At 43.4% G+C, this 18,452-nt stretch overlaps 1 protein-coding gene across 3 annotated transcripts in view; it reads right to left on the bottom strand.

The window, feature by feature from the left end:
* The window catches only part of LOC126235912 (sialin-like), a 163,039-nt gene that overhangs the window by 97,710 nt on the left and 46,877 nt on the right, over positions 1–18,452 (bottom strand). For all 3 annotated transcript variants that reach the window (XM_049944864.1, XM_049944866.1, XM_049944865.1), the window contains 2 exons: positions 5,892–6,122; positions 3,179–3,263 (listed from right to left, as the gene is read on the bottom strand). In XM_049944864.1, the coding sequence (XP_049800821.1) occupies positions 3,179–3,263; positions 5,892–6,122 (316 nt within the window). The remainder of the gene's footprint in view (positions 1–3,178; positions 3,264–5,891; positions 6,123–18,452) is intronic.

The following is an 18,452-nucleotide window of genomic DNA, read 5'->3' as shown; positions in this document are numbered from 1 at the left end:
TATTTCTACAAGGACTGCAGTGGGTCTGCACCTCTGGTGGCCCACCAATACCACAATATCTACCAGGACTACAGTGGGTCTACTCTGTGATGACCTACCTACCAATATTCTTCAAAACTTCGAATGACTCTGCTGTGGGTTTGCTCTGTGGTGGACCATTACCTGTCTACATGTCAAGAGTCAGCACTGTCTTCCTGTTGGAAGGACAACACTACTTCAAGACTGCATGGAAATCCACGACTTCAGTGTGCATTTTCTTTTACTGCTCAGACTTTGAGAAAAACACTGCAATTTTACTGTGACGAATGATCAGGACTGTCTTAATGGGCTGTGAGAAAATTTTAGCTTTTGATCAACACTGCATCAATAAGTGTGTGCATTTGATATCTTTCTTACTGTAATTATGAAAATTTTTTTCAAATCTGTATTGGCCAGTGCCCAAAACAATTTGTAAATTTTTTTGTGGGGAGCATGGGGGCTATGTAAGTAGGCTGTTTAGGTTTTTATATTGGTAACGCCACGTAGCGCTCTGTATGAAAATCACTGGCTGTGCTGTGTGCAGTCTGTGGCTAGTTTGCATTGTCGTCTGCCATTGTAGTGTTGGGCAGCTGGATGTTAACAGCGCGTAGCGTGGCACAGTTGGAGGTGAGCCGCCAGCAGTGGTGGATGTGGGGAGAGAGATGGCGGAGTTTTGAAATTTGTAAGACTGGATGTCATGAACTGCTATATACATTATGACTTTTGAACACTATTGAGGTAAATACATTGTTTGTTCTCTATCAAAAACTTTCATTTGCTAACTATGCCTATCAGTAGTTAGTGCCTTCAGTAGTTTGAATCTTTTATTTAGCTGGCAGTAGTGGCGCTCGCTGTATTGCAGTAGTTCGAGTAACGGAGATTTTTGGTGAGGTAAGTGATTTGTGAAAGGTGTAGGTTAATGTTAGTCAGGGCCATTCTTTTGTAGGGATTTTTGAAAGTCAGATTGCGTTGCGCTAAAAGTATTGTGTGTTACTTTAGTGAATGTTTGAGTACGTTCAGTTTTGCTCAGCTGTTTGAAACGCAAATAATGTAAGAGGTTTATCAGCACAGTAATTCAGAAATTTTTCTAAGGGGACGTTTCAATACAATGGCTCCATCGTCGAAGGTCCATACCTAAAGACTGGAAAGTTGACCAAGTCGCACCAATATCCAAGGAAGGAAATAGGAGTACTCCGCTGAATTACAGCCCCATATCGCTAACCTCGATTTGCAGTAGTACTTTTGGAATATATAATGAGTTCGAACATTGTGGGTTACCTCGAAAACGGTTTATTGACAAATAGCCAACGCGGATTCACAAAATAACGTTCTTGTGAAACATAAACTCTTCTTTATTCTCACGAAATAATGAGAGCTACCGACAGGGGATGAGAAATTGATTACATATTGTTAGGTTTCCAGGGGGCTTTTGTCACCGTTCCTCAAGAGCGACTCCTAATCAAATTGAGTGCCACTTGAGTACATCGCAGTAATTGACGGAAAGACATCGAGTAAAACAATATCTGGCATTCCTCAACTAAGCATAACAGGGCCCCTGCCGTTTCTGATCTACATAAACGATTTAGGAGTCAATCTGAGTAGCCCACCCAGATTGTTTGCAGATGGTGCCGCCATTTACTGTCTTATAAAGTCATCAAATGATCAAAATACACTGCAAAATGATTTAGACAAGATATCTGCATGGTGTAAGAAGTGGTAATTGACTCTACATAATAAAATGTGTGAAGTCATCCACATGAATACAAAAAGTAATCCGCTAAATTTCGGTTACAGGGAAAAACACAAAAATCTAAAGCCTATGAATTCAACCAAATACTTAGGGATTACAGTTACGAATAAACTAAATTGTCACGATCACATAGATAATGCAGTGGGGAAAGCAAACCAAAGACTGCGGTTTACTGGCAAAACACTTAGAAAATGCAACAGGTCTACCAAAGACAGTGCTTACACAACGCTTGTCCGCCCTCTTCTGTAGTACTGCTGTGCGGTGTGGGATCCGCATCAGACAATCAGACAGAACATCAAAAAAGTTCTAAGAAGGGCAGCTCGTTTTGTATCATCGCGAAATATGGGAGAGAGAGCCACGGATATGATACGCGAGTTGAAGTGACAATAATTGAAACAAAGGCGTTTTTTTCGTTGCGGCAACCGCCAACTGCGTCCTGAGAGTGGGAAAATATTTTGTCGATGCCCACCTACGTAGGGAGGAATGGTCATCATGATAAAATAACGGAATCAGAGCTCACGCGGAAATATTTAAGTGTTTGTTTTTCCCACGCGCTGTTCCAGAGTAAAACGATAGAGAAATAGCTTGAAGGTGGTTCGATGAACCCTCTACCAGCACTAACTTGTGTATTACTGAGTAATCATGCAGATGTAGATCCAGATTTTGATTCAGTCTACACAATACATTGGCTAATTATTATATATAGAGTATAAAAAACAATACCTCAACTGCTATGTATGTTTCCCTATTATCTGTCTAAAGGAATCTGCTCACATTGAGTTAGCATAAAAATAAAAATGAAACACCGTCTGTAAAATGAAGGAAGGAATATTAGGGTTTAACGTCACTGTGAGGACATTAGAGACGGATCACAAGCTCGGATTATTGCAAGAACATGGAAGGAAATGGCCGTTCCCTTTCAAAGAAACCATCCCGGCATTCGCCTGGAGTGATTTAGAAAAATCACGGAAAAGCTAAATCAGAACGGTCGGAAGCGGATTTGAACCGCCATGAGTAAAGGAGGGTAAATAGTAACATATACAGGTGTTGTTATAGTCGGACGAAAATGGTGTGTGGTTGACTGAGGCAATCCGGAAGACGTACTAGAAACGAGCGTCGTGCAACCTTACGATTACGTAGCGCACCGTGAAGCGAGAAACTTTAAAGTGATTTCGATCCCCAAACTTATTTTATACGCAAACGGTACATTTCTGGACATGGGTTTCTTATCAAAACCTGACCTATGAAGTCCCCTCTACGACCCCTAGAAGCCCATAATAGGAATTGTAAAACATCGTGTATTTACAAGTTATAGCCTAACAAACTGTGTGATGTACGTGATGAGAAGCATAATTTCAGTTAAACTTAGAAGATAAATAATGCTGCTGTAACAGTGAAATTTATCCTTACCCATGACTGCGCTCATAAATTTCCCTCTTTCGCTGGTTGGTATCCATCTCGAGATCATGTAGTTGAGGGATGGCCAGCAGACGCCCTAAAGACACAGAAGTACATATGCTATTTCTCATCACGAATTTCCTTAAATAAAATGGTTTACCGGACCAATAACCAACTACTTGGGTAATTCTAAAAATGAAGAACGCTTTTAAGTGAGCCTCGCTATTCTTCCACCGCCATCGCCAACGTCTCACAGATTTTCCTAATCGTTGGCGCCAGTATGACTAACAGCAAGCAGGAACTACTGACTTGTGTGATTTTAAAAGGTGTAACAAAATTAACTATCTCTCTAAGTGTGATGTTCTTAGTATAATGTCATCTTAATTCCAAAAAATTCCGCCTTATCGAAATTTACATCCTGATAATTGAAGTTTATGAAAATGTGATAAATTAAGCTACGGTTAGAAAATGTTGCACTTTGTTTAGTGGCATATCAAAGAATTTTCGACCTTCAGTTATGTCTGACGAAGGAAAAATTCAACAGGATAGACGCTTCACTGTTGATTGACTAATCGTGTGCTTTCTTGAGACTTCTCGTTCAGTTGTTTATAAAATTACTTCTGGTGATTTGAACTATAGAAAAGTTTTCGCCAGGTGCGTTCTTCGACTTCTGACAGCTTAACACAAAACACAATGAATGAGAGTTGCAGTGCCTTTCATACTTGGTACGACGAGGATGGCGAGAACTTTTTGAACCACATTGTCACTGGTGATGAGAACTGGTCTCGCCTTAAAGTCAAGAAGCAAGGGGCCAGTCAGTGGAATGACATCATTCACGATCCCAAACAAAACCTTAAAAAGCCAAACAAATCCTGACTGCCTAAAAGTCCACGCCTACCGTGTTTTGTGATCGAAAGTACGTTCTGCTCATCGACATTATGCCCAGAAGAGAGGCCATAAATTTAATGCCCTACAGTCAGACTCTTCGCCGACCGCGCCGCACCGCGCGAAATAAACGGCGTGGTCGTTGGCCAGCAGCACTGTGCTGCTTCTCGATAACGTTCTCTCGCGCTCTGCTGCGATGACGATGAGTTTGTTTCGCAGATTAAGCGGGAAGTTTGTCTACGTCCAGCTCATAGCACGTGCTTGCCCTCAGTGATTACAATTTTTTTCTCAAATTTAAGTACTTTTTGGGTAGAAAGCCCTATGGAAATGGCAACGAACAGAAAGAGGACGTTATTGAGTCATTAGACAACTTGGCGGCGACTGACAGTGCAGAGGACGTAGAGAAGATTATGAATCACTATGACAAATGTTTGAATTTGATCACCGACTGTAGAAAAATAGCTAAGATATTGTAAGGGTACAGACACGTTACTTAATTTCAAATAACTTCTGGGAACTCAGGCAGGTAACACTTTCAGCGACCGTCGATATTTCTGCGGAAGAACACCCGGCCATTTTCAAGGCAAACTGCAATGGACAGGCGACTTACATGCAAAGCACGGTTCTCGGACTGATGCAGGAAAGATGACACACACACTGAACACTAGTGCCACCAAAGATGACCAAAGTCAGAGACATCGATAGTGAGACTATGAACTCGCAGGTGAGATACCATTGATTCTGTCCCTCTGTTTGGAATCCGACTCTCTCCTTTGTTACTATCGATACTCTCACTATCGATATCTCTGACTTTGGTCATCTTTGGTGGCCCTAGTGTTCAGTGTGTGTGTTATCTTTCCTGCATCAGTCCGAGAACCGAGGTTTTAAATTGGCATGTAACTCGCCTGTCCGTTGCAGTTTGCCTTGAAAATGGCGGGGTGTTCTTCCGCCGAAATATCGACGGTTGCTGAAAGTGTTACCTGGCTCAATTCCCGGAAGTTATTTGAAAGTTGTATACGCCAGGAGCCAGGAGGAACTCAGGTCTCACGTTAGTTAATATTTCACGGGTTTTGTGACACTGCTGTCTTTATTATAACTGAGTAATCGTTAATAAATGGCTTTTAGATAAGTTTAAACAGCGTTATTATCATTAGGTAAAATACTGACATGACTCTCGGTGTGTTCAGGTTGGATTTTAATGTCTGCAGTGCTCATTGGCGTCGTGCGGCAGCAAAGACGCTCTTTACACGAGTTTCAGTCATCGCAAGTGGTCGCTCAGATTCTGCAGAGCAGTGCTTCGCGCCATGGAGCTCCCCCTTGGAGAAGCTCCATGGTTTTGTCACCACAGATCCAAGAATGTAGAACGAAGAAAAGAGAAGAATTTGACGACAGAAATCTGTCAGAGGAGATGTACTTGTGAAACGACTAAGTTGTAAACTGAGTTCTAAACTGGCCAATAAACCAGATTGCGTCCAGAGTGCATGGCATGTTCTCCTTCGTAGCAAAAAAAGCTTTACGGGAAGAACAGGTGGAAGAATTGTCGGTTCCCTCTGGTATAAGATAAAAGCGTACTTCAGAACGGCGGAAACCCTCACAGTATCAAAATATACTGTAAAATACGTTTTCTTTTATTATGTTAAAAGAAAACGTCTGGAGAAACAAACGTTCTTCTTTTTAGACTGACCCTCGTAAATTATATTTTTATGAAGTTTCTTTTCAAAATTTATATTTATTCTAGGTATGAAGGTTGTTCATTTGGCATTTATACACAACCAGATGTTCACATGTATTTAGCTTTCTCAAATAAGATTACTTTATTTCATGTAGAGGACGTACTCACCCCACACATTCCTTGGAATATCCTGAGGGCTACCAAAGCTCTGTAGTCAAGTGATGCAAAAAGTGGTATTAGCAGTGCTGTTAGAGAAATCATAAGGTTGCCCAAGCCAAACACAATCTTTGTGCCGTAGTGCTGGCTAAGCATTCCTCCAGGTACCTGGGCTGCCCAGTACAGCCAGAAAAACGCTCCCATGACAACGTTTTGCTCCTGTTCATCCCAGTCAAATCTGTTCTGAAGAAAAAAAATGATTGAAATTCGTACAAGCAAAGTTTTCAAAATAACAACTGCTCAAAAGACGTTCTTCAGCACCCTCGTGACTGCAAAGGATAAGAAAGAGTGTTGTACCTGAACGATAGTGTACCTAGGAACACAGGATTTTTTTTTTTTTTTTTTGGAAGGGGGGGATTTCAGTCTGGTGACAAGAAACTTGAATGAATAGACACTAGAGATCGCCAAAAGCAGTTTCTGCCGTTTTCTACAGTTTTTGTTGTTGCTAGATATGACGTCGTGCTTTTTACAGCATCGTGTTCTGCACATTTAAGTGCCGTAAAGTACTCTGTTCAAAAGAATTAGAGGAACAAGCGTATCAACGTCGGGGTCTATTTTGACACAAGCGATACCTGTGGTCTTATTGAATGGCTTGACATTTTCGCTTTCAATGTAGGCAACATTAAAATCATTCGCCATCTACCGGCTGCGTTATGGATTACAGTGTCAGGTGACCCCTCAGAAGGAAGTGAGTACTGCTGTCCCAGTGTTCTCTAGTGAGATACACAGATGGCAGTTGTCATGTGTGGACGTTGTATTCAACCAAGCACATGCAGTTCGAAATCTTAATGCATTGCAAGTTTCAAGAGCGGTGTGTTTGACTCGAAAATGATGGACTTTCGGTCCTGTTGCTGCACATGCCAATACCTCTCCATTTGTGACCCACAGGTTGTGGAGACGCTACAGGGAGACGGGTAAATAGACAAGGCGGGTTGGACAACGTCTCCGATGCATTACAACACCGAGTGAAGACCGACATCTGACCACCTCTGTGCAGCGGCATCGTACGGATACCGCCAGAGCACTGCGATCTCAGAAGGACCATTGGAGCAGCTGTGTCCAATCAACTGTAATGAACATTTTTCGAGAAAGTACCTTACGGGCCAGACGTCCTGATCGAGTACCCCGCTCGACAAGACATCTAGCAGCTCGCCTTCAGTTCTGCCGTTCCTACGCCAGCTGACTTCTTTGTCACTGGCGAAAAGTGTTATTCAGAGACGAGTCCAGGTATCCTCTGGCGCAAGTCGATGACTGTGTTCGTATGCGGAGACTCGAGGTGAGCGGTGCCTGCCAAATGTTGTTCAGGAAATCGACAGGTTTACGAGGTTCTGCTGAGGATATACTTCAGTGTTGACAGTCACACGGATCTTATTGCTGACCATGGTCGCCTTAGCGCCTTAAAACGAACATATCCTGTTGGACTATGTGGTGGCTCCTGCATACAGTGGTGGCCCTGACTCCCTTCTAATGCCTTGGCCTGTGTGGCGGACGTCAGTAGGGATGTCTTACGAAACCTAGACGTTGAAGTAATGGAATTGCCGGCGCTGCGTCCCGACCTAAACCCCATCATACATATGTGGGGCATGCTTGACAGATATGTTCCCGGTAGTCTGTTCCACCTCAGACTCTCCAAGAACTCTCATTGGGCTTCATTGAAGAACGAGAGCAGATACGACAGCGTGACTTCTGTAGACTCGTACGGAGAATATCACATAGGCGTCGGGCAGTGAAAAACGCTCACGGAAGACATACACGTTATTGACGCTCTCAAAGTCCAATGAAAAGCACCCAGGATGACCGACTGAATGATAGTTTCCACTTTGTTTTCGACAGCTGTCGGACGTTTCAGCTCTTTTTATGTAAATAATCGAGGATGTAATGAATTGTTATGTACTTAATTTGTGAAAGATAGAGGTACACTCCTAAGCCAAAACGATTATGGCGCCCGCTGGCGTTGCGGGCATATGACTCGGTAATAAAAGTATGTATTCGGAGCAGACACGGACGGGGGATCACCCTAGCGAAGATATGGGCTGCAAATTGGGAAATCCATTGAAATAAGTGATTTTGACAAAGGGAAGATTATTATTACGCAGAACTTGTGAACAAAGATATCGAAAACGGCGAAACTGGTCGAATGTTCAATTGCTACTGCCGTGAGCATCAATGGGAAGAGTTAGGACAGTGAAACTAACAGTGAAACTACCACTATGCGCGAAGTGGTTGGACGTCCGCGACTCCTCACAGTTCACTGGGTTCGATGCTTTTCTGCTCTGTAAAGTAGGATAGATGGTGATCTCTGGCATCTCTGTGGAAAGAACATAAATACGGGGTGTTCAAAACGTCTCTCCGCAGTGCCGTATGGTTGTTAGCCGCACGTGCCGTATGCCGAAGTGAATATACCGAAATGAAACTCAGAGAAGTACAAATTATTAATTTATTTAATATTCATTTTTACTTACAAATTTTCACATTAAATGTTTAAAGTGTCCCCCCTGTTATTGAATACACAATTCAATTCGTCTAATCATGTTTCGAAACACAAGCTGTAACATTTCTTCTGTATCAGAAGCAGTGAAAGTGGATATTGCAGTTTTCAATTCATCGATGGATATTGGACGGTTTTTATAGACAGTTGCTTTCACTGCACCCCACAATAAAAGTCAGATGGTGTTAGGTCAGGCGATCGTGGAGGCCAAAGTCCCTGTGAAGTTATGCGATCACCTAAAACATCAGCAAGCATTGACAATGAAACGCGAGCTGTATACGCGGTTGCACCATCTTGTTGAAAATAACCGTTCAGTATTTCACTTAACACAAGTTCTCCTATGAATGGGTACATAATATGCAGTATCGTTGTGCGTTTATTGTTTCGCTGAAAAATATGGAACCCACAATCCGACGTCTAGAAATTGCAATCCAAACTCCTATTTTCACAGAAATAAGTGGTTCCTCATGAATACATAACGGATTCGCAGCACTCCACATACGAGAATTCTGCGAGCTCATGTACCCGTATAAATGAAACCGCACCTCATCGGTGAAAAACGTTTCATTAAGAATATCCCTTCCATTTAGTTGAAGAAAATTTTTGAACCATTGACAATAATGCGGTCTCTTGCCATGATCAGTATTTTTCAGTTCTTGCACGACTATCACTTTGTATGGGAAATGTTCTAATTTTTTCCTTACAGCTGTGTGGGGCGTTCCGACACTAACATCGATTTCCTGGGCGAGTTTTCTTACCGACTTGTTCGGACTCATGTACATTTTATCGAAAATATAGAGCAGTTTATCCTCAGATAAAACGCTAGGACGACCACTTCTAGGTGCATCTGCCACTGAACCCGTACTTCGAAATTTATTAATCAAATCTCGCACAGTATCGCGATTTGGGAGTGTTGTCTCCGGGAAAACTGAATTAAATGTTTGACGAACTGAAACTGCGTATTTATCTCCAGCTTTGAACACTTGTTCGATTAAAAACACACGTTCTTCAATGGTTAGCATTTTAACAGCGACAAAAATGAAACAAATGAAGAAAGGAACTAAACTTAAACGTTCACGTCAACACGTAACGACACACACCAACGATACTACTGACGCTGTCTGAGACAAACGAAACAGTGGAATGTTGGGAGAGTCCACTTGAAGGGAAGTAACCCAGGCAGGCGAACAGTCATACGGCATGAGCGGCTAACAATCATACGGCACTGCGGAGAGACTTTTTGAACACCCCGTATTTCGGAGCACACCGTTCATCGTACATTGTTGAACATGGAGCTCCGCAGCAGACCAGCCCTACATCTTCACATGTTGACCGAACGACATCGTCAGTGCCGGCCAGAGTGGCCGAGCGGTTCTAGGCGCTACAGTCTGGAACCGCGCGACCGCTACGATCGCAGGTTCGAATCCTGCTTCGGGCGTGGGTGTGTGATGTCCTTAGGTTAGTTAGGTTTAGGTAGTTCTAAGTTCTAGGGGACTGATGACGTCAGAAGTCAAGTCCCATAGAACTTAGAGCCATCTGAGCCGACATCGTCAGTTACGATTGCAATGGGCACGAGACCACAGGGATTCGACGGTCGATCAATGGAAACATCTCGGATCTTAGGTGAATCACATTTTTGCCACACTAGGTCGATGGTCGTCTCCACAAACGCCGCCATCGAGGTGAATGGCGGCTCTAAACGTGCAGCGCTCCACGGATGCAGGCTGATGGGAACAGTATTACACTTTGGGACACATTCTTCTGCGCTTACATGGGAACTGTGTTGGTAATTGAATTATCTGCATCCCTTCATACTTGATGTCTTCCTTGACGGCGATGTCATCTTTCAGCAATATAATTGTCCGTGTGTTGGAGCCAGAACCGTGCTTCAGTGATGTCTCCGCGACCAAATTCGCCTGATGTAAATCCTATGGAACTCATCTGGGTCTGTATCGGGCGCCACCACCACGTACACAGATCAGAGACACATTATTTACGTGAATTTCATGACCAGGACGCAGACATCTAATGCTAGACACCTCCTCAAACTTAACAACCTGTCTGATCCCTTATACGCAGAATCAGCGATGTATTTCGTTCCAAATACGAACAAACAAGCTACTAAGAACGTGATCATAATGTTTTGGCTCATGAGTGTACAGTTTGGTAACATACCTAGTCCTCAGTTATTGCTCAGTGGAGTATGACAGACGTCCAAAGTTACGTTCCCCTATTTCTTCTGAGAATATTTGTTAATTTTTCAGTTAGACAATTTTATGGAAAGTAAAATTATATAAACTATATGATAAAAAGTATCCGAACACCTGGCTGAAAATGACTTACAGGTTCGCGGCGCCCTCCGTCGGTAATGCTGGAATTCAATATGATGTTGGCCCACCCTTGGCCTTGATGACAGCTTCCACTCTCGCAGGCATACGTTCAATCGGTTGCTGGAAGGTTTCTTGGGGAATGGCAGGAGAGGTATCGACGTTAGTGAGACCTGACACGAATTCAGCCAAAACATCCCAAAGGTGTTCTAGGGGATTTAGGTCAGGACTCTGTGCAGGCCAGTCAGTTACACGGATGTTATTGTCGTGTAACCACTCCGCCACAGGCCGTGCACTATGAACAGGTGCTCGATCGTGTTGAAAGATGCAGTCGCCATCCCCGAATCGCTCTTCAACAGTGGGAAGCAAGAAGGTGCTTAAAACATCAGTGTAGGCCAATGCTGTGATAGTGCCACACAAAACAACAAGGGGTGCAAGCCCGTCCATGAAAAACACGACCACACCATAACACCACCACCTTAGAATTTTGCTATTGGCACTACACACGTTGGCAGATGACATTCACCGGGCATTTGCCATGCCCACACCCTCCCATCGGATCGCCACATTGCGTACCGTGATTCGTCACTCCACACAACGTTTCACCACTGTTAAATCGTCCAATGTTTACGCTCCTTGAACCAAGCGAGGCGTCGTTTCGCATTTACCGGCTTGATGTGTGGTTTATGAGCAGCCGCTCGACCATGAAATCCAAGTTTTCTCACCTCCCTCCTAACTGTCATAGTATTTGCAGTGGATCCTGATGCAGTTTGAAATTCCGGTGTGACGGTCTGGATAGATATCTGCCTATTACACATTACGATCCTCCTTAACTGTCGGCGCCTTCTGTCAGTCAACAGACGAGGTCGGCCTGTACACTTTTGTGCTGTATGTGTCCCTTCACATTTCCACTTCACTATCACATCGGGAACAGTGGACCTAGGAATGTTTATGAGTATGGAAATCTCTCGCACAGACGTATAACTCAAGTTATCTGACCACGTTGGAAGTCAATGAGTTTCGCGGTGCGCACCATTCTGCTCTCTCACGATGTCTAATGACTACTGAGATCACTAATATGGAGTACCTGGCAGTAGATGGCAGCACACTGCACTTAATATGAACAACGTAGGTTTTTTTGGGTGCCTGCATACTTTTGATCACATAGTATATAAATAAAGAAAATATTTTATGTGGACATGTGTCGGGAAACGCTTAATTTTTAATTTCCATGTTAGAGCTCATTTTACTTTCGTCAGTATGTACTGTACTTCCTCGATTCACCGCCAGTTGGCCCAATTGAAGGAAGATAATGTTGACTTTGGTGCTTGTGTTGACATGCGACTCATTGCTCTACAGTACTAGCATCAAGCACATCAGTACGTAGCATCAACAGGTTAGTGTTCATCACGAACGTGGTTTTGCAGTCAGTGCAATGTTTACAAATACGGAGTTGGCAGATGCCCATTTGATGTATGTATTAGCACGGGGCAATAGTCGTGGCGCGGTACGTTTGTATCGAGACAGATTTCCAGAACGAAGATGTCCCGACAGGAAGACGTTCGAAGCAATTGATTGGCGTCTTAGGGAGCACGGAACATTCCAGCCTATGACTCGCGACTGGGGAAGACCTATAACGATGAGGAAACCTGCAATGGACAAGGCAATTCTTCGTGCAGTTGATGATAACCCTAATGTCAGCGTCAGAGAAGTTGCTGCTGTACAAGGTAACGTTGACCACGTCACTGTATGGAGAGTGGTACGGGAGAACCAGTTGTTTCCGTACCATGTACAGCGTGTGCAGGCACTATCAGCAGCTGATTGGCCTCCGCGAGTACACTTCTGCGAATGGTTCATCCAACAATGTATCAATCCTCATTTCAGTGCAAATGTGCTCTTTACGGATGAGGCTTCATTCCAACGTGATCAAATTGTAAATTTTCACAATCAACATGTGTGGGCTGACGAGAATCCGCACGCAATTGTGCAATCACGTAATCAACACAGATTTTCTGTGAACGTTTGGGCAGGCATTGTTGGTGATGTCTTGATTGGGCCCCACGTTCTTCCACCTACGCTCAATGGAGCACGTTATCATGATTTCATACGGGATACTCTACCTGTGCTGCTAGAACATGTGCACGTGTGCCTTTACAAGTACGACACAAAATGTGGTTCATGCACGATGGAGCTACTGCACATTTCAGTCGAAGTGTTCGTACGCTTCTCAACAACAGATTCGGTGACCGATGGATTGGTAGAGGCGGACCCATTCCATGGCCTCCACGCTCTCCTGACCTCAACCCTCTTGACTTTCATTTATGGGGGCATTTGAAAGCTCTTGTCTACGCAACCCCGGTACCAAATGTAGAGACTCTTCGTGCTCGTATTGTGGACGGCTGTGATACAATACGCCATTCTCTAGGGCTGCATCAGCGCGTCAGGGATTCCATGCGACGGAGGATGGATGCATGTATACTCGCTAACGGAGGACATTTTGAACATTTCCTGTAACAAAGTGTTTGAAGTCACGCTGGTACGTTCTGTTGCTGTGTGTTTCCACTCCATGATTAATGTGATTTGAAGAGAAGTAATAAAATGAGCTCTAACATGGAAAGTAAGCGTTTCCGGACACGTGTCCACATAACATATTTTCTTTCTTTGTGTGTGAGGAATGTTTACTGAAAGTCTGGCCGTACCTTTTTGTAACACCCTTAACCATGTGGACTGTACTGACATACTTCGTCACTTATGCACAACTTGTACCTTGAGATAGAAAAAAGTCTTTTGCAGTGGAACATGGCATATTTGCATATTACCTGAATGTCCTTAACGTCTTAATTTTACCTGTCTTGAAAATCAACATTTGTGTCAATTTCCAGTAGCTTCAGTTTCAAAATGTATTATATCTATAACTTATTTCTAGAATTCTTGCTTAATTTGATTTCACTTACTGAGTATTGGTGTGTAATAGTTAAATAATGTAACAGATAGACTTTTTCGATTTCAGTCGAATGTTTGTTCCTAGGTATATGACCATGTTGTACCTTGGAACATGCTTTTACATTTGGAAAAACCTTAATTTTCGCAGCTTCAGGAGAAGACTGGAGCACATAAAAAGTGAATGCCACAAGAGTGTTTAAGTAATAAATTTCTATTACAGATGTGGCTAGAGAGAAAGTTTGAAACGTGTACCCTGTGTGTGTGTGTGTGTGTGTGTGTGTGTGTGTGTGTGTGTGTGTGTGTGTGCGTGGAGTGCCACATAGGGCTGACTGCACCAAAGTCAGTTAAAATTTAACCGCAGGTAAGAAAGTATTTAATCCCGGTCAACTCAAAGTTCGGCTGCCCCAGCCTCATTTAAAGTTCAACAAGCGAGTTAATCGGGTTAAAGGTAACTGAGGTTGGAGGCTCGTTTGTTTTGAATTTATCGCGGTTAAAAGTAAGCAAACACATACTGTATTAATACGGCGGCGCGTTTTAGTGTTTTAGATACTACAGAATATGAATAAATGTTGTATCTTGACCATAACATATTGCTGTACTTGTGAAAAGCTGAAATCCTTTAGAAGATTACAGGGACAGGAAACTGTATTTCAAACAGAACAGTGTGACGGTCAAATCAACAAGAGGTGGAATTTCCTACTTATCAGAATAACCCTGTCTCGCTCATGACCAGACTTTTAAGATTAGGGGCAAATGCAACTGGCGCATTTGATACGGATACTGGTGAAACTGCTAACAACGGCGCAAAGAATTACCAGTGATGTATCGGGGATCATAGCAGCAATGTCTCCACAATACATAAACTTTCTTTCTCGAGCAGAATTAAACATTTTGATGGATGGTTTCAACTTACTGGATGGATTTCTTCGAGTCCTTGGTACAGAGTGGACTGTATTCACATAAGGGTAGTATCTCCTGGGGGATATGATGCAGAACGTTTCTGCAATAGAAAACCATATTTTTCATTTAACTGCCATACCATCAGTGAAAACAATTTAATAAACCAGGACACTGTTGTTCAGTGGTGTGGATTGAAATTAAACTGTGTTGCTATATTTTACCACACTTCCAGTTTCTGGCTAACACTACACTGTTCCGTTTTTCTGCATTATAAAATTTTCGCATTACAGCCAGCCACCTCTAAAAGGAAATCAGTTTCAAATTCTGAGAAATTCGGCGTCCTTTCCTTGCCCTTCATAGTTCAGTAACAATACCCCGTTATCATAACAAACTGGAGGCTAGAGGTAAGTACGACTGACAGCGATTATCAATGTCTTTGCATACGTATTGGGCACTTTCCTTTGTAACACACGGATTTAACTGTGGTCCAATTCTCTCTTAGCTGAACGTGTTTTGCTAACCGGTTTTAACGCTGGTGCGGTGCAGAGACAACTTAATTTCGATTAAGCTTTAACCATGATCATCGGACCCTCAGTTATCTTGTTTTTTAATCAACGGTATAGCAGTCGGCCCATAGATTGCTCCGTGACACCAGTGGTCAACGGGACAGTGCAGCTTGCACAAACTATTAAGTCTGTTATCATATGCCGTTGGCTCTTTCCAAGCTTACTGTGCGCATACTTTGAAGGCAATTGGTAGCTGCCGAACTCGTATAATCCAAATGGTATAGTTCGGATATCCAGCTGCTGTCGTAAAACACAAAATATCGAAAATCATCCTTGTAGCAATCAGCCATGACCAACGACACCAACTGTAGGCACTCGATACAGTGTGATACAACTGTGTGCTTCCTTTTTGGAGCCAACTGTGAGCTCTATGGTGATGCAGAAAACTCGAAAGTGTCTTCAAGCGAACAGTTCAGCCTCTGGACCAGTGGTAGTCAAACAGCAGCCCGAGGCCTCATGCATCCCAAACCAGGTATTCGTGTGGCCCACTGCTCTCGGTGTTTTTTATAACATGCTTCTAGTAACTAACAGCCAAATCGAAAGACGTCAGCTAACGTGTAGAACTTCTTAAAAGTGTAGTTTCGCTGCTCGATAACAAACAAAAATACTTACAGAGACAGTAGTATTTTAAGAAGTGATTATTTTTGATGGACGTTGAATAATTTGGCCGTGAGCTAAGTAGTTGGCTGCTTACCTCAGGGGCGGAGGGGGAAGTAGCGCGGCCACTGCCGTGGAGATGTTTTATTGTGTGACGGGGACGGGGGGGGGGGGGATGTTTTATTGTCTGACATCCAGTGCTGACAACTCGAATGGCGTACACAACTCATGCCGATCAGCGGCTGTGTTATACATTTTGACACGGAAGTAATATGGATGTAAAACTTCCTGGCAGATTAAAACTGTGTGCCCGACCGAGACTCGAACTCGGGACCTTTGCCTTTCGCGGGCAAGTGCTCTACCAACTGAGCTACCGAAGCACGACTCACGCCCGGTACTCACAGCTTTACTTCTGCCAGTACCTCGTCTCCTACCTTCCAAACTTTACAGAAGCTCTCTGTAAAGTTTGGAAGGTAGGAGACGAGGTACTGGCAGAAGTAAAGCTGTGAGTACCGGGCGTGAGTCGTGCTTCGGTAGCTCAGTTGGTAGAGCACTTGCCCGCGAAAGGCAAAGGTCCCGAGTTCGAGTCTCGGTCGGGCACACAGTTTTAATCTGCCAGGAAGTTTCATATCAGCGCACACTCCGCTGCAGAGTGAAAATCTCATTCTGGAAATATGGATGTACATTACAGGCTCGGCAATCTTCAAATGCTGTGCATATTTTTACCAAGGAATTCGAAATTAAATTAACGCTGTTGTAAGACAACGCAATGAGTAGAAGAAAAATGACTTTGAAAACTTGTGAACGTGTCTCATACTGCATGATACATTTAAATACAAGTATAATCAGTTAACCATACGCTCACATAGGCAACACATCAACACTGCGTCATGCAACTGCTGAAGGTGGCAGCAATCAGAAACAAAGAGCTATTAACATGAAGTTATCCGAATGAAGCTGACTTTCAATGAGCAGTACTTTGGGGCAGGTGGTAAACTTATCAGGTGGTAAACTTATCGCTCCTTTAATATAGCTACTCTGCACCAGACTAGCGGGCTCATGTCATACTACACAACTGAGCCATTGCGGCTCTCTGGTTATCGATAATTCGTGCATGGTTTGTCCACTAGGGCTTGGCAGATGGGTGCTGGTGCGCTCTGGCGGCGAATTTGTGGGGAGGGGGGGGGGGGGGGAGGAAGCGGATCGCTTCGTGGTCGAGAGAGGAGAGAAAGCTAGGAGGCTGCTTGTCTGCCGTGAGTTCATCAGGGTAGCCTGTGCAGTTGGCACCTTACGTCACCGAAGGACTGCTGCTGACTTCAGTAAGGTAGCAAAATGTGGAACTGAAGTCACGCGTTTAGATGATGGTGACTGATGCTGCTTCTAATGGCATAAGTTCTCGCCTCAGAACCTACAGCCACAGCGAACTTTAACATAATCACAACAATTTGAATAGATCATTAGCTCTTTATTGCGATTTTGTCTGTTAGCCTGTTCCCAAGAAATGACGTCAAGTGATCTCTCATGCTATTAAAGTTCTACTTGTCATTTATATGTTATAGTTTATGAATTTGTTTGTTAAACTGTTTTTTTCTAAATTATTGATTTAGCCTGTTGCAGCTACTTTGTGTACCGGGAAGCAGGCGATATATATATGTTAATCTGTTTCTCCTGGTCAGAAGCTTGAACTATTTGGCTATGGTCGCTCGCCTTGTGAACAACTGTCGCATGTAACATTTAATATAAAAGATTGAGAGCTGTATGCTTTCAATTACTCCACAATCTTACGTCTTGGCATTTGTATGGCTCTACAGTAAGCAAGGATAATAATCAAATCTTGTCACTGAAGTGTCTTTAAAGTGTGGTTTTGAATTTATATTGGTATTTTACGTGATATAAATTCAAAACCACACTGTAACTACATTTTTATATTGGTATTTTACATGACCCACCCATAAACCATGGACCTTGTCGTTGGTTGGGAGGCTTGCGTGCCTCAACGATACAAATAGCCGTACCGTAGGTGCAACCACAACGGGGGGCTATCTGTTGAGAGGCCAGACAAACGTGTGGTTCCTGAAGAGGGGCAGCAGCCTTTTCAGTAGTTGCAGGGGCAACAGTCTGGATGATTGACTGATCTGGCCTTGTAACACTAACCAAAATGGCCTTGCTGTTCTGGTACTGCGAACGGCTGAAAGCTAGGGGAAACTACAGCCGTAACTTTTCCTGATGTCATACAGCTTTACTGTATGACTAAATGATGATGGCGGCCTCTTGGGTAAAATATTCCGGAGGTAAAATAGTCCCCCCACTCGGATCTCCAGGCGGGGACTACTCAAGAGGACGTCGGTATCAGGAGAAATAAAACTGGCCTTCTACAGATCGGAGCGTGGAATGTCAGATCCCTTAATCGGGCAGGTAGGTTAGAAAATTTAAAAGGGAAATGGATAAGTCAAGGTTAGATATAGTGGGAATTAGTGAAGTTCGGTGGCAGGAGGAACAAGACTTTTGGTCAGGTGATTACAGGGTTATAAATACAAAATCAAATAGGGGTAATGCAGGAGCAGGTTTAATAATGAATAAAAAAATAGGAGTGAGGGTAAGTTACTACCAAGAGCATAGTGAACGCATTATTGCGGCCAAGATAGACACGAAGGCCACGTCTACTACAGTAGTACAAGTTTATATGCCAACT

This window comes from Schistocerca nitens, chromosome 2 (genome assembly GCF_023898315.1).
Source record: "Schistocerca nitens isolate TAMUIC-IGC-003100 chromosome 2, iqSchNite1.1, whole genome shotgun sequence".
In the NCBI taxonomy this organism is placed as follows: domain Eukaryota; kingdom Metazoa; phylum Arthropoda; class Insecta; order Orthoptera; family Acrididae; genus Schistocerca; species Schistocerca nitens.
The sequence above is the reverse complement of the archived record's forward strand: the minus strand, read 5'-3'. Positions and strand labels throughout refer to the sequence as shown.